The 17,512-nt window shown below is 40.9% G+C and overlaps 1 protein-coding gene across 1 annotated transcript in view; it reads right to left on the bottom strand.

Annotated features, from left to right (window-relative positions):
* The window catches only part of gra (granulito), a 75,643-nt gene extending 58,699 nt beyond the window's left edge, over positions 1–16,944 (bottom strand). The window contains exon 1 of the mRNA XM_059978806.1: positions 16,699–16,944. Coding sequence (XP_059834789.1) covers positions 16,699–16,730 — 32 coding nt within the window. The 5' untranslated portion in view covers positions 16,731–16,944. The remainder of the gene's footprint in view (positions 1–16,698) is intronic.
* Between the last annotated feature and the right edge of the window lie 568 nt (positions 16,945–17,512).

Genomic DNA, 17,512 nt, shown 5'->3' with positions numbered 1-17,512 from the left:
TCTTATAGAGTAGTTAGTAAGTGGCAGGTATGACTTTGGGGGGGGGGGAGAGGAGAGAATTTCATTGAAACCTACGGTATATTGAAATGCCTAGATAGAGTGGAAATGGAGAGGATGTTTCCAATAGTGGGAGAGTCTAGGACCAGAGGGCACAGCCTTGGAATAGTGGAATGTCCCATTAGAATAGAAATGAGGAAGAATTTCTTTAGCCTGATGGTGATGAATCTATAGAATTAATTGTCATAGACTGCTATAAAAGACAAATCATTTGGTATATTTAAAGCCGAATTTATTAGGTTGTTAATTAATAAGGGTGTCGAAGATCATGGGGAGAAGGCAGTTGAGAGGGAAAATAAATCAGCCCTGAATGAATGACAGAGCAGACCTGATAGGCTAAATGGCCTAATTCTGTTCCTATGGCTTATAGTCTTATAAAACAGTTTATTTATGCATGGTTATATAAGTTTTATTGACACAATAAATCTATATTTTATTGATTACTGCCTTCAAACATACTTGAATGTCAATTCTGTATTTTTTTAAAAAATTCAAATAAGCCAAAGTACAAATTTCAGGATTAAATTCTAGTGATTTTGAAACAAGTCTTTCTTTTAATATTTCTGTGCTTTTTGCCTTTATAGGATATATCTCTCCTAAATTATGATTGGTCCAAAACCAAAAAGTAAAGAATTCTAGTATTTATGATTATCTTAACCCATTTCTTTTGCCTTTTCATGGAGAATGAAAATTAAAGGAATTCATTACTACAGCTGGATTGACACATTTTCAGAAAATATCATAGGGTTGGAAGGTATTGAATCATTATGGATAGATCTAATGAACTGCAAGGGTAAAAAGATCCTAATGGGAGTTGTATACAGACTCCCAAATAGTAATAAGGATGTTGCCTACAAATTACAATGGGATATAGAAAATGCACGCCGAAAGGGCAATGTTATAATAGTCATGGGGTCTTCAATATGCAGGTAGATTAGGAAAATCATGTTGGTGCTGGAATACAGGAGAGGAAATTTCTATAGTTCTTACAAGATTAGTTATACTGGATTGGGTGTTATGAACCAGGGGCAATTAGGGACCTTAAGGTAAAGGAACCCTGAGGCGGTAGTGATCACAATATAATTGAGTTCAACTTTAAATCTGATAGGGAGAAGGTAAAGTCTGACGTAGCAGTATTTCAGTAGAGTAAAAGAAATTATGGTGGTATGAGAGAGGAGTTGGCCAAAGTAAATTGAACGGAGATGTTGGCAGGGATGACAGCAGAGTAGCAATGGTTTGAGTTTCTGGGGAAAATGAAGAAGCTGCAGTATAGGTGTATTTCAAAAATGAAGAAATACTCAAATGGCAAAATAGTACAACTGTGGCTGACAAGGGAAGTCAATGCTGATGTAAAGCAAATGAGAGCATACAACAAAGCAAAAAATAGTGGGCAGACAGAGGTGGGTAACTTTTAAAAACCTACAGAAAGCAACTAAAAGACTCATTAGGAGGAAGAAGATGAAATATGAAAGCAAGCTATCAAACAATATCAAGTTGGATAGAAAAAGCTTTTTCAAGTATATAAAAATAAAGGGAGCTGAAAGTGGATATAGGACTGCTAAAAATGAAACCAGAGAAATAACAAGAAGGGACAAGGAGATGGCAGATGAACTAAATGAGTATCTTGCATCAGTCTTTGCTGTGGAAGACACTAGCAGTGTGCAGGGTGTTGAAGGATGTGAGGGAGGAGAAGTGAGTGCAGTTACTATTACAAGGGACAGGTGCTCAAAAAGCTGTAAGACCTAAGGGTACATAAGTCATCCAAGCCAGATGAACTGCACCCTAGGGTTCTGAAAGGGATAGCAGTAGAGATTGTAGAGGCATTAGTAATAATCTTTCAAGAACCATTTGACTCTGGTATGGTGCCAGAGGACTGGAAAATTGAAAATGCCACTCCACTCTTTAAGAAAGGAGGGAGGCAGCAGAAAGGAAATTGTCTGACCTCAGTAGCTGGGAAGATTTTAGAATGAAGTTATGAAATACTTGGTGATACAGGACAAGATAGGTCAAAATCAGCATATTTTCCTTCAGGAAAAATCATGCCAGCTGAACCTATTGGAATTCTTTGAGGAGATTACATTTAAGATAGATAAAGGGGATGCAGTGGAGGTTGTATGTTTGAATTTTCAGAAGGCCTTTGACAAGGTGCAACACATGAGGCATGTTAAGAGCCCATAGTATTACAGGAAAGTTACTGGTATGGTTAGGACATTGGCTGATTGATAGGAGGCAACAAGTGGGAATAAAAGGATCCTTTCCTCGTTGGCTGCCAGTGACTAGAGCGGGGGTCGGCAGCCCGCGGCTCCGGAGCCACATGTGGCTCTTTTACGTCTGTGCTGCGGCTCCCTGTTGCTTTGGGAAATAATTGGTTGTGGCGACCCTTTTCCTGGCACATCCGAACCGACTCACAATAAGATAGCCTACGGGGGTTTGCGAGCACAGAGCTTTGGAGCCTCTGCGCCATGGGGGGGGGGGGGCAGGTTGAGGGAGGCTTAAAAGTGAGGCTGAAGATTTCGAATAAAGTTTTTTTCCTTCGACTGCAGCTACCGACTCCGTGTCGTAATTTTAGCGCTGCGTGTAGCACACCGCTACATGGTCAGTATTTAATTAATATGTATTTTATGTTAGTTTGTTAGTTTTTGAAATGTAAATCTAAATTTGAAGATTATGGTGATCTTGTACAATCTAAATAAGATGTTGTGGCGACCCATTTCCTGACACATCCGAACCGGCTCACAATTAGCCAGCGTTCAGGCTAAGGGAGATAGCCTACGGGGGTTTGTGAGTACGTGTCTTTTGCAGCATCCGCGCCCATGGGGGGCGGGTTGAGGGAGGCTTAAAAGCAAGGCTGTTTAGTTCGAATAAAGCTATCTTTGACTGCAGTTTACTGACTGCGTGTAGCAACCGCTACAACGTGTTTTTATCGCTGGCTGTCCAGAGAGGAGGTGCTGAAACGCTTTGTCGCGCGTCTGGAAGAAGTGAAAACTTTCCTGGGCAGCAAAGGGCTCAACTTTCCTGAGCTGGAACAGCCAGAGTGGCTGGAAAAGCTACACTTCATGGTCGACATGACAGCGCACCTGAACACGCTGAACACAGCTCTTCAACGGGGTATGGACGTACAGCCCTGCACATGTTGGAGGATGTTTTGCATTCGAGCGCAAGTTGACGTTGCTTGCCAGAGATTTACAGAAAGGCACATTGTCTCACTTGCCCAATTTGAGAGAGTTCAAACAATGTCACGACATGATAAATTCGGAGTATTTACATTCTGCAATCATCGCAATGCAAACATCGTTTGGGAAACGCTTCTGTGAGTTCAGAGAGGAAAAAAACACATTATCCTTCCCGGTCACTCCCCTAAGCATCGATCCATCCCTACTGAATACGACTGCATTGTCAGGTGTGAGTCAACCTGAAGAAGTATGATAAATATTTTAATTGCGTATTATTTTACGTATATTCATATGTTTTCATTGTTCAGTGAAATAGTCCTTTTATTTTTCAGGTTGACAGCTGGCTGACGTTATTTTTGGTTTGCTGCTGGCGGCAAATTTAAGTTTGGCGTTTTTCATAAATACAAGAAGGACTCAAATAGACGTTGAGTATTTTACTTAAAAGTAACCTTCAACCCAACGTCTTTTTTTCGGAGTTCAAAATGTTTTTGTTGCATGCAGAAATGTAATTTCGTTTTCTCTGCAGGAGTTCATCAATTTCATAAATGCAACACATTATAGTTTATTTATACATAGCATAAAGGCAAAACAAAACGTTGTATGCAGTGTTATTTCATTTTAAATGTCAAACGGGTTTTGCGGCTCCCAGTGTTTTCTTTTCTGTGGGAAACGGGTCCAAGTGGCTCTTTCAGTGGTAAAGGTTGCTGACCCCTGGACTAGAGGTATTCCACAGAGATCGATGTGGGACCACTTTTTATGCTGTATATCAATTATTTAGATGGTGGAATAGATGGCTTTGTTGCCAAGTTTGCAGATGATTTACTAGTGGTGTGCCACAGAGATCTGTACTGGGTCCAATGTTGTTTGCTATATACATTAATGATCTGGTTGATGGGGTGGCAAATTGGATTAGTAAGTATGTAGATGATACTAAGATAGGTGGCGTTGTGGATAATGAAGTAGGTTTTCAAAGCTTGCAGAGAGATTTAGGCCAGTTAGAAGAGTGGACTGAAAGATGGCAGATGGAGTTTAATGCTGATAAGAGTGAGGTGCTACATTTTGGTAGGAATAATCAAAATAGCACATACATGGTAAATGGTAGGGCATTGAGGAATGCAGCAGAACAGAGTGATCTAGGGATAATGGTGCATAGTTCCCTGAAGGCGGAATCTCATGTGGATAGGGTGATGAAGAAAGCTTTTGGTATGCTGGCCTTTATGAATCACAGCACTGAGTATAGGAGATGGGATGTAATGTTAAAATTGTACAAGGCATTGGTAAGGCCAAATTTGGAGTATTGTGTACAGTTCTGGTCACCAACTTATAGGAAAGATGTCAACAAAATAGAGAGAGTACAGAGGAGATTTACTAGAATGTTACCTGGGTTTCAGCACCTAAGTTATAGAGAAAGGTTAAACAAGTTAGGTCTTTATTCTTTGGAGCATAGAAGGTTGAGGGGGGACTTGATAGAGGTGTTTAAAATTATGAGGCGGATAGATAGAGTTGATGTGGATAGGCTTTTTCCATTGAGAGTAGGAGAGATTCAAACAAGGGGACATGAGTTGAGAGTTAAGAGGCAAAAGTTTAGGAGTAACACGAGGGGGAACATCTTTACTCAGGGAGTGGTAGCTGTGTGGAACGAGCTTCCGGTAGAAGTGGTAGAGGTAGGTTCGATTTTGACATTTTAAAAAATTGGATAGGTATATGGACAGGAAAGGAATGGAGGGTTATGGGCTGAGTACAGGTCGGTGGGACTAGGTGAGAGTAAGCATTCGGGGCATGCTAGAAGGACTGAGATGGTCTGTTTCCATGCTGTAATTGTTATATGGCTATATGATACAAAGATTGGTGGAGGGGCAGGTAGTGTTGAGGAAAAAGGAAGGCAGCAGAAGGACTTAAACAGATTAAGAGAATGGGCAAGAAAGTAGCAAATTAAATACAATGCATGGTCATGCACTTTAGTAGACAAAATAAATGTGCAGTCTATTTTCTAAACGGGGAGAAAATCCAAAAACCTGAGATGCAAAGGGACTTGGTAGTCCTTGTGCAGAACACCCTAAATGTTAACTTGTAGGTTGAGGTGGTGGTGAAGACATCAAATACAATGTTAGCATTCATTTCAAGAGGTCTAGAATATAAGAACAGGGATATGATGCTGAGGCTCTGTAGGGTACTGATGAGGCCTCATCTTGAGTATTGTGAATGGTTTTGGGCTCCTTATCTAAGAAAAGATGTGTTGCCATTGAAGAGGGTTCAGAGGAATTTACAAGGATGATTCTTGGAATGAAAGGATTATCACCCAGCAGCACTCACATCTACAGTGATGAAATGTTCTGAGAGGTTGGTCATGTCTAGACTGAACTCCTGCCTCAGCAATTTGCCTATCACCACAATCTCAATGGCTCTTCACAAAGCCTTAGACCACCTGGACAGTACATGTCAGGATGCTGTTCATCAACTATAGCTCAGCATTTAACACTAGCATTCCCACAATCTGTACCCCCTTCTGAAATTGGATCCTCAACTTCCTACCTGGAAGGCCACAATCTGTGCCAATTGGTGATAATATCTCCTTCTCGCTGTGGCTAGGTATAGCTGAAATACCATCTATAAATTTGCTGATAATACAACCATTGTTGGTAGTATCTTAGATGGAGACAAGAGGGCGAAGAAGAGTGAGATATGCCAACTCGTGGAGTGGTGTCACAGCAACAACATTGTACTCAACGTCAGTAAGACAAAAAAGCTGATTGTGGACTTCAGGAAGGGTAAGATGAAGGAATACATACCAATCTTCATAGAGGGATCAGAAGTGGAGAGAGTTTGAAGAGAGTTGGTATGTCAACAAAAACATTCAAAAACTTCTATAGAGGTACCATGGAGAGCATTCTGACAGGCTGCATCATTGTCTGGTGTTGGAGGGGGGCAGGGGGATAGGAGCGGCTGCACAGGACTAAAAGAGGGTCCTCAATTTAGTCAGCTCCATCTTGGGTATTAGCCTACTTAGTGCCTAGGACATCTTCAAGCAGCGGTGTCTCAGAAAGGCAGTCCATTATTAAGGAACCCCAGCTCCTAGGGATGGCCTTTTCTCACTGTTACCATCAGGTAGGAGGTATAGAAGCCTAAAGGCACACACTCAGTGATTCAGGAACAGCTTCTTCTCATCTGCCATCCAATTTGCTAAATGGACATTGAATCTGTGAATACTACCTCACTTTTTAATGTATATTATTTCTGTTTTTGCATGATTTTTAATCTATTCAATATATGTATTCTGTAATTGATTTATTATTATTTTTTCTTCTTCTTCTTCTATATTATGTACTGCATTGAACTGCTGCTGCTAAGTTAACAAATTTCACGACACATGCTGGTGATAATAAACCTGATTCTGATTCACATGAGAAACATTTGATGACCTGTATTCACTGGAACTTAGAAGGATGGAGGGGGTGGGAATCTCATTGAAACCTTTCAGATGTTGAAAGGTTGAGACAGAGTAGATGTGGAAAGGATGTTTCCCATGGTGGAGGAGTCTAGGACAAGAAGGAACCGCCTCAGGACAGAGGGGCGACATTTAAAACAAAGATACGGAGAAATTTCTTTAGCCAGAGAATGGTGAATTTGTAACCATAGGTAGTTGTTGGGGCCAGCTCGTTGGATGCACTTAAGGTGGAGATTGATAGGCTCTTCATTGGCCACAGCATCAAAGGTTTCAGGAAGAAGGCTGGCAAGTGAGGATATGGAGGGGAAAAAAGGATCAGCCACGATTGAATGGTGGAGCAGACTCAAAGGGCAAAATGGACTAATTCTACTCCTGCGTCTTTGGTCTAATTATATCTCACTAGACAACCTCACTAAATGGCAGTGAAGACAAAAACACTTAAATATAAATAAATTGCCCATTGCCAAAAGTATTAAACCATTGTATGTATGATGGAAACACAGTGAAGTGTCAATATATCAGTTAATAATGAACCATCTGACCAAAAGATTCAAATGTTTAATAATAGTTGTTACATAGTAACAAGTTTGAACTGCACAATTCTAAATACAAAATAATCAAATTTATAGCATATAACATCAAGCAACATCTGTGCGGGGGTGAGGGAAGTGTCGACACTTTAGGTCATGGCCCTGCATAAGAACAATCGTATTCTACCGTTAAACTAATTTCATGGTAGACCAAATAAATCTTCCCAATACTCACCATCCCAAAACATACATAAAGAGGGAAATTTTAGTGAAAAATCATTCACCATCTCCCAAATGAACCAATAATAGATATACATTGTGCATTCAGTATGTTTCATCACACTTTCCCCCACTACTTTATCAGTTCCAGCCAGTAACCTTATGTACAGACACTCCAGTACCTAGTGCCATTTTATGGAAATACAATCAATGTATTTATATTCATTGTGTTTTTCTCATTATTGTGTTTTTTATACTGCGTCAGATCTAGTGTTGCAATTTTTTGTTCTCCTTTACACTAGTGTACTGGAATATTGAAACAATCTTGAGCTTTGAATTAATTTGAACTTAAACTCTTCAGGAATAGTCATGTTCTCTGGTTTACCACTCTGGGCAAGATGGAATAATATCAATAATACTTCATGTAGAATCCTCAAAGAAAAATGGCAATCATTTTAACTCGCAAACACGGGGAAATCTGCAGATGCTGTAAATTCAAACAACAACACACACAAAATGCTGGTGGAACACAGCAGGCCAGGCAGCATCTATAGTGAGAAGTGCTATCGACGTTTCGGGCCGAGACCCTTCGTCAGGACATCATTATTAGTCTTCTATTAGTGCTAAACTGAATTACAATTTAAGCCCAGTCCTGGGCTTAATTAATTCTCACTGTAGATGCTGCTGTGTTCCACCAGCATTTTGTGTGTGTTGTTGTAATCATTTTAATTCTCAGCTTTTCCAGTAGGGAAAAGCACGAAATACTATTTTTTCTTCAATTTAGTTTCCCATCCTCTCAAACTTTCTGGAAAATCTTTATAGAAGATAAGGTTAAGGCTAATGTGAGAAAGACTAGTGTTTAAGGCCCACTATAAACATGAGATATTCTGCAGATTCTGGAAATCCAGAGCAACACACACAAAATGCTACAGGAACTTAGCAGGTCGGGAAGCATCCATGAAAATTAATGAACAGTCAATGTTTTAAACCGAGACCCTTCCTCAGGTCTGGGCTTAAATTGTAATTCAGTTTAGTACTAATAGAAGACTAATAATGATGTTCAATCAAAAGGTTGTCTACTCTCAGCTGGGAAAAAAACACTCAAGAGTTTATTTCAGAAAAGCAAAAGAGTCAGCCAGACATCCTTGTCATTCGTTGCACCTTGTGCATTATTACTAAATTACATTAATCTAGTCATATCACTTGATATCTCTTGGAGTTTGCTATGGGGTGAGTTGCCTGGTAAATCTTCATTCTTGCAGTAACAATACTTCAAAAGTAAATCGATGATTATTATACATTGAAGGAATACGAAAAATGCTATGCAAATACAAGTCTTTCCTCTCCCTTCAATAGCTACAAACACAAGGATTAGAATAGCATACATTATTTCAAGATTAATCAGTCAAGATTATAAATCATAGGAATTTCATCTCCAATCAGAAGATAATGGGGCTTAAGTACCTCATAGAAATTTTCCAGAGTAATGAGTGCAAAATTTGTGCTGACACTTAGTACAGCATGGAAGTTGTGTCCAGCTGAGTGCAGCTTTGCTTTGACAAGGCATTACACTAAATCTCTATTGTACCAGAATAAGAATCAGGTTTAATATCACTGGCATATGTCGTGAAATTCATTATTTTATGGCAACAGTACACCGCAATACATAATAATAAAACTAAATTACAATAAATACAGTATATATTTTAAAAATTAAATAAGTAGTGCAAAAGAGAGCAAAAAAAAAAGGTGAGGTAATGTACATGGACTCATTGTTTATTCAGGAATCTGATCGCAGACTGGAGGAAGCTGTTCCTGAAACATTGAGAGTGACATTAAGTTCCTGTATCTCCTCCTTGATGGTAGAGATGAGACGAAGGCATGTCCTGGGTGACGGGGATCCTTAATGATGGATGTCGCCTTTTTGAGGCATCGCCTTTTGAAGGTGTCCTCGATGCTGGAAAAACTAGTACCCATGATGGAGCTCACTGAGTTTACGACTTTCTCCTATCCTGTACAGTGGCCCTTCCATACCAGAAGTTAATGCAACCAGATAGAATGCTCTCCACAGCACACCTGTAGAAATTCACAAGTTTTTGGCAACGCACCAAGTCTAGTTAAACTCCAAATGAAATATAGCTGGTGTGGTGCTTTCTTTGTAGTTGTATTGATATGTTGGGCCCAGGATATATCTTCAGAGATGTTGATACATAGGAACTTGAAACTGCTCACCCTTTCCACTGCTGATTCCTCAATAAGGTCTGGTGTATGTATGTTGCCTTGATTTCCCTTTCCAGAAGTGCACAATCAATTCCTTGGTCTGACTGACACCGTGTGCAAGGTTGTTGTTGTAACACCACTCAATGAGCTGATGTATACCTCCTCATGACCATCTGAAATTCAGCAAACCACAGTTGTGTCATTAGCAAATTTTTAAATGGCATTTGAGCTATGCCTAGCCTCAGAATCATGAATGTAGAAAGCATAGAACAGTGGGCTAATACACAACTTTGAGGTGCATCAGTGTTGATAATCAGTCAGTAGGAGTTGATATTTCTGATCCGCACTTATTGTGATCTCCTGATGAGGAAGTCAGGGATCCAGTTGCAAAGGCTCAGGTTTTGGAGCTTGTTGAACTGAGGGTATGATTTTGTTGAACACTGAGCTGTAATCAATGAACAACAGCATGATGTAGGTATTGCTATTGTTCTGGTGATCCAAGGTCTAGTGGAGAACCAATGAGTTTGCATCCGCTGTAGACCTACTGTGGCAATAGGCAAGTTATTGTGGGTCCAAGTCCTTGCTAAGGCAGGAATTGATTCTGACCAATGACCAACCACTTGACCAACCACAGGAGATGTGAGTTCAACTGCGCGATAGTCATTGAGACAGCTCACCCTGCTCTTCTTGGGCGTTAGTATGGTTGTCGTCCTTTTGAAGTAGGTGAGAACTTCCAACTGCAGCAGTGAAAGATTGAAGATGTCCTTGAGCACTTCTAGCAGTTGGTCAGCATAGGTTTTCAGTGCCCTCCAACGTTCACCATGAGGAACTGACATTCTGCAAAGGTTCACCCTCTTAAAAGATGTTCTGATATTAGCTTCTGAGACAGAGATCACAGGATCACCGGATACTTCATACTGTTTATGAAGTTAACGCTACTTCAAAGAGCAGGGAGTTCTGCCCATTATTTATCTCAATTAACAGAATTAAACCTAGGTATCTTAGAAAGCAAGCATCAGAGCTCTTGAGAACTATAAGTCAGGAAGGAGCTTAGGAAGACAATGACATGAGAAGGGCTTGACAAGTAGGATAAGGAATATTCCTAAGGCATTCTATATATATATACAGTCGGCCCTCCGTATCCGTGGGTTCTGCATCCGTAAATTCAACCAACCATGGATCAAAAATATTTGAAAAACATTCCAGGAAGTTCCAAAAAGCAAAACTTGAATTTGCCATGCACCGAGCACTATGTTGAATCCACGCGAATAAAGTGATGTGTAGGAATACCCTGCTGAAGCCTCCCACCATTTCACAGATCCTCAGTCTCTCTCCAGCACTCATTGTTTGAGCATTGTTTGCCTCGTTCATTTGTTACTTGTGTTGTGAGCAAGATGAAGGAGTTTAAGGCTAGTAAGGGATGGGCTGGCTAGCTATGCAAAGCACTACAGCCTCAAGAATGTAAAGATCATGGGAGAATCAGCACTGGCTGATGCCCGGGCAGCATCAGCGTTCCCAGAAGAGCTACGAGGGTTGCATCTGTACTGAATACATACAGACTTTTTCTCTTGTCATTATTCCCTAAATAATACAGTATAACAACTATTTACATAGCATTTACATTGTATTAGGTAAGTAATCTAGAGGTGATTTAAAGTATAAGGGAGGATGTGCATAGGTTATATGCAAATACAACGCCATTTTATATAAGGGACTTGAGTATCCGTGGATTTTGGTATCTGCAGGGTGTCCTGGAACCAATCTCCCATGGATACCGAGGGACGACTGTACTCACAATGTATGTGAAAAACAGGATGACCAGAGTGAGGGTAAGACTCATCAAGGATAAAAATGAAAACATGTTTGGAGCCAGAGGACGTAGGGGAAGTCCTTAATGAATACTTTGCTTCAGTATTCACCAGTGAGAGGGAACTTGATAAATGTGAGGTTAGCACAGACAGATTAAGGTGCTGTAACATGTTGAGGTTAAGAAACAGGACATGCTGCAACTTTTGAAAAACATTGGGGTAGTTAACTCCTTGTGGCCAAATGAGACATAACCCAGGTTACTAGGGAAAGCGAAGGAAGGGGTTGCTGTGTTTTTGGCAACGATTTCACATTCCCCCTGGCCACAGGAGCTGTACCAGTAGATTGGAGGGTGGCAAGTGTTATTCCTTTGTTCAAGTAACAGGGATAATATTTTGAATAACATACCAGTGACTGTTACATCACTGCTGGGCAAAATATTCAAGAGGATACATAGAGAGAGGAATTGTGAGTATTTGGAGAAGTATGGTCAGATTATGGTAGTCAGCAAAGCTTTGTGAGGGCATGTCATGCCTCATGAACCTGATTGATTTCTTCAAGGAAATTACAATACAAAGTGATGAAGGTAGAATATGAATGTGGTATATATGGATTCTAGTAAAGCATTCTGTAAGGTTCTCCATGGTAAGCTCATTCAGAAAGCCAGGAGGCATGGAATCCAGGGAAACTTGGCTTCGCCAAGAAATGGCTTGATCACAGAAGGATAGTTTAGTACTAGATAGAGTGGAACACACACCAAATGCTGAAAGATCTCATCAGGTCAGTCAACATCTATGGAGAGGAACAAAGAGTTGATGTTTTGGGCTGAGACCCTTCAGATAGCCTCGAGATGTATGTCCAGTCGTGTTCCGCTGGGATCCGTTTTGAGACATCTGCTCTTCATGATTTTTATAAATGACTTGTATGAGGAAGTAGAAGAGTGTGTTAGTATGTTTGTAGATCACATGAAGGTTGATGGTATTATGGATAATGTTGAAGGTTGTTGTAGCTTACAATGGGAATTTGATAGGATGCAGAGCTGTACTGGGAATGGAGAAATTTTTAACTAAAAGGAAGAACACAAGGTTAATGGCAGGATTCTTAGCAATGTGTAGGAATGGGGGATCTTGGGATCCATGTTCATAGAAGCCACAAAGTTGCAAAGCAAGTTGATAAGAGTGGTTAAGAAGGCATATAGTGCATTGGCCTTCAGTAGTTGGGGGATTGAGTTCAAGAGCTGTGAGGTAATGTTGCAGCTCTATAAAACTCTGGTTAGAGTACACTTGAAGTATTGCATTCCGTTCTGGTCACCTCATCGTAGGAAGGATGTGGAATCATTAGACAGGGTGCAGAGGAGATTGACCAGGAAGCTGTCTAGATTAGAGAACATATATTTTGAAGAAAGCCAGAGTGAACTATGGATTTTCTCTTTGGAGTGAAGGAGGATGGGAAGTGACTTGATGGAAGTGATAAGATGACACGAGGGATAAACAGAGCAGACAACCACTGTCTTTTCCCAGGGCGCCAGATACGAAAGGGCATAATTTTAATGTGATTAGAGGTAAATATGGGGGAGATGTCAAAGGTAGTTTGCACAAAGAGTAGTAAGTATATGGAACACACTGCTGAGGTAGTGGCAGACATCAGGGACATTTAAGAGACTCTCAGGCACATGGATAAAAGAAAACTGGAGGGCTACAGTGTGTGGCTGAGAATAGTTAGATTGATCATGGAGTAGGTTAAAAGGTCTGTAGAACGTTGTGGGCCAAAGGGCCTGTATTTAGAACATGATGTAGAACAACCCTTTAACCAACTCCAAGATCAGTCCAACCCTTCTCTCCTACATAACTATTCATTTTTTCTCTCATTCTGCCTAAATGTCTCTAAAATACTGCCTCTACCAACCCCTTGGCAATGCAATCCATGCACCTACCGCCCTATAAGTAAAAGTAAAACTAGCTTGTATATCCCCCCCAAACTTCTTTCCAAACACTTTAATGTTATGTCCCCTTGTATAAGCTATTTCTGCCCTGGGAAGTAGTGCCTGGCTGTCCACTCTATCTCTGCCTCACATCATCTTGTACACCTCTAATAAATCACTTCTCATCCCCCTTCGCTCCAAACAGAAACTCTCTAGCTTGGTCAACCTATCCTCACAAGACAACCTGTCTAATCAATGCAACACCCTGGCAAATCTCCCCTGCACCGTCTTTGAAGCTTCCATGTCCTTTTTATAATAAGGAAACTGGAACTGAATACAATACTCCTAGTGTGATTCAACCAGAATTTTACAAAGATGCAACATTACCTTATGACTCTTGAACTCAATCCCCCAACAATGAAGGCCAACATACCATAGGAGATCTTAACCATCCTATCAACTTGTGCTCTGAAACTTTGAGGGTTCTATGGATTGAACCCTAAGATCCCTCTATTCCACCACATTACTAATAATTCTGCCATTAACACTGTATTCTGCCTTCAAATTTGACCTTCCAAAGTGATACACTTCATAAAGCACTGCAGCACAGAAACAAGACCATCAGCCCATCTAGTCTGTGCTGAACTGTAATTCTGCCTAGTCCCATTGACCTGCACCTGGACCCTATCCCTTCATTTTTCTTAGTACACCCATGTATTCATTCAATCTTCTCTTAACTCTCACGATCAAACCTGCATCCACTACTTCTGTAGATAGCTCACACTATCCTGTGAGTGAAGAGTTCCCCCTATTGACCCCCAAAATCATTCCACTCTTCAACTATAACCTCTAGTTCTATTCCTATCTAACCTCAGTGAAAAAGCCTGCTTGCATTTACTCTGTCAACACCCTTCATAATTTTGTATTCCTTTATCAAATCTCCCCTTATTCTCCAATGCTTCAGGGAATAAAGAGTTAATTTGTTCAACCTTTACCGATAATTCAAATTTTAATGTCACAGCAATATCCTTGTAAATTTTCTCTTTACTCTTTCAATCTTATTGATATCTTTTTGTAGGTAGATGGCCAAAATTGCACACAACACTCCAAATTTGGCCATCTACCTACAAAAAGACAGATTTCAACATTGCATCCCAGGTCCTATATCTAGTATTCTGATTTATGATGTCCAATGTGCCAAGAGCTGTCTTTATGACCCCATCTACCTGTGATGCAATTTTCAAGAAATTTAGGTATTTCTATTCCCAAATCTCTCTGTTCTATCACACTCCCCATTGCCCTACCATTCAATGTGCAAATCCTATCGTGTTTTGTCCTCCCTAAGTGCAACAGTTCATACTTGTCTACATTAAATTCCATCTGCCATTTGTTCAGCCCATTTTGCCAGCTGATCCAGATCCTGCTGCAAGCTTTGATAGTCTTCCTCATTGTTCTTCATTCTTCCAATCTTGCTATCATCTGCTTATTTGTTGATCCAGTTTATTACATTATTACCTAAATCATTAATATAGATGATAAACAACAACAGACCAAGTACCGATCCCTTTGGAACACCATTAATCACAGGTCTCTAGTCAGAGCAGAAGCATCTACTGCCACTCATTGGCTTCTTCTGCAAAGCAAATATTGAATCAAATTTACTATCTCATCCTGAATGCTAAGTGATTGAACTTTTTACAAAACTTTGTCAAAGGCCTTGCTAAAGGCCATAGTCCATGTATACAATGTCCACTGTTTTCCTTCATCAACTTTGCTAGTAACCACCTCAAAAAACTATAAGATTGGTTGTACATGACCTATCATGTACAAAGCAAGGATGGCTATGCTTAATCAGACCCTCCCTATCCAAATATTTATATGTCCTGTCCCTTAGAATACATTCCAATAATTTAGCCATTACTAACATCAGGCTTAATGGCCTATAGTTTCCCTGTTAATTCTTAGAGCCTTTCTTGTACAATGGAACATTAGCTATCCTCCAGTTGTCTGGTATAAGGTCATTTTAAATACTTCTGCCATTGCCCCTGTAATTTCTGCACCAGCCTCCCACAAGGTCCGAGGGGAAACCTTGTCAGGCTCTGAGGATTTATCTACCCTAATTTACCTCAATACAGCGAGCATCTCCTCTTCTGTAATCCATATATGGTCCATGATCTCTCCACTGTTTTGCCTCACTTCCAGGAAAATGCGGATACAAAAAATCTATTTCAGATCTTTCCCATCTCGTTCAGCTCCATGCAAAGATGACCAAGATGATCTACAAGTGGACCACTTTTGTCCCTCTCTATCCTTTTTGAACTTGATGTATCTGTAGAAGCCCTTGGAATACTCCTTCACCTTGTCTACAAGAACAACTTCAGGTCTTCTTTTAGCTCTCCTAATTTCTTTTACATTTTTTCTATTCTGTAAGTGCCTCATTTATTCCTTGCTGTCTATACCTGCTGTGCACCTCCTTCTCCTCTTAAGGAGGGCCCTAATATCCCTAGAAAACCAAGGTTCCCTCTACCTGATAATATAGTGCTTTGCTCTAACAGGAACATAGAAACTGTGTACTTTGATACTTTCACTTTTGGAGACCTCCCACTTACCAAGCCTCCCTTTGCCATAAAACAAATTAACCAATCCATACTTGCCAGATCCTTTCTGATTACATTAAAATCATTTTACTCATTTTATAAAAGAGTGAATGTTTTAAGCAACAGACACAATATGCTGAAGGAACTCAGTAGGTCAGGCGCAAGAAAAAAGTACTCTTTTCCTAGATGCAGCCTGGCCTGCTGATTTCCTCCAGCATTTGTGTGTGTGGTGTTCGGATTTCCAGCATCTGCGGACTTTCGCTTCTTTGTAAATGTTTTAAGCAACTTTCTCTTTCCCATAACTTGTATTTTATTAACCTCATCCATGATAGTACTCTTCAGATGGCTGAGAGATCAAAGTAGCAGTGCAGGATCACACATCCCTGAAGTTTGTTGCCTGATCTCGGACCTCTGAAAAGTACTGGCATGTTTGTCTCTGGAGGTCTCCCATCCCTGATACACCGAGCAACTGCAGCAGCTCCGCCAGTTGACATTATTCCCCCAGTTTACTCACGAAGAATAAAACACTTAAGGGTTGCAGTGTAAGGGGAGGGGACGCCCGGCAAGGCGACCCTGATTCTAAAAGGTAAGGGGAGTATTTAAATTTCAGACCAGCCCGACAGATGGGTGACTGCACGCCGCCGCGTAATCTCAGGAGATGCTGCCGGCCACCGGGAGATCGGTCTGCGGTACCAGAGCTCTTTCGAGAGGGATCAGTGGTCGTACTCACCCGGTTTGAGTAACGCCTTTTACCTCCGCCATCCCCTCCTCACGGGACAATCGCCCTGCCTCCGTAACGGGTGACAGTGCTCGCGACAGAGCTCGAGCCGCCTCGTCAGACCGCACGTGCCTGCCGCGGGTCGCGAGGGGGGAGAGGGAGTTAGCGGCGTCCCGGTGGCACGGCACCTGGGGCAGCGGGCTCAGCGAGAAGGGAACGTCCGATCGGGCTGCGCACTGCTGGAGAGATGTAGACAGAGCGAAGATCGTTAATGTATATTTTTTAAAAAATCCGGCTGCGCTGTCAGTGGAATTTATAGATGGGAAGGGATTAGGGGTGGTGAGGGACAAACGCGTGTTTTTGAAAAAAAAAGCCGCAAGAAAGAAACAACGGAGACAAGAAATGTTTCCCCACGATGAGAAGAGTTATTATTGGGGTACGAGGGTTGTTGACAATGAAACATTGTACTCACAGAGAAGTTGCATTGAGAGGAGGGGGTTATCAAATTGATAACCGACCTGGAAACGTTGCCTTGCCAACCACAACAACAGGTACAGCAGTGACGTAGGCGAGTCGTCCATCCCGTCAGTATCAGCACCCCCCCATTAAACTTTCAACCCAGTCTTCACTTACACTTACGTTTAGAATAATAGTTTGATTATACATTCAAATTTTAAAATAATTTACATTTCTCAATCCTCTTTCATGTTTTTATTTCCACATCCTGAACCTGGCATTCCTGAATTATTTTCATTATCCTTTCCAAGCTCCAAACTTGAATCATATCTTCCGAGGTAATGTGTCAGGCTTGCCCCTCTCTCTTTTT

The sequence above is a fragment of the Hypanus sabinus genome, chromosome 1, assembly GCF_030144855.1.
Source record: "Hypanus sabinus isolate sHypSab1 chromosome 1, sHypSab1.hap1, whole genome shotgun sequence".
NCBI classification, from domain to species: domain Eukaryota; kingdom Metazoa; phylum Chordata; class Chondrichthyes; order Myliobatiformes; family Dasyatidae; genus Hypanus; species Hypanus sabinus.
The sequence above is the reverse complement of the archived record's forward strand: the minus strand, read 5'-3'. Positions and strand labels throughout refer to the sequence as shown.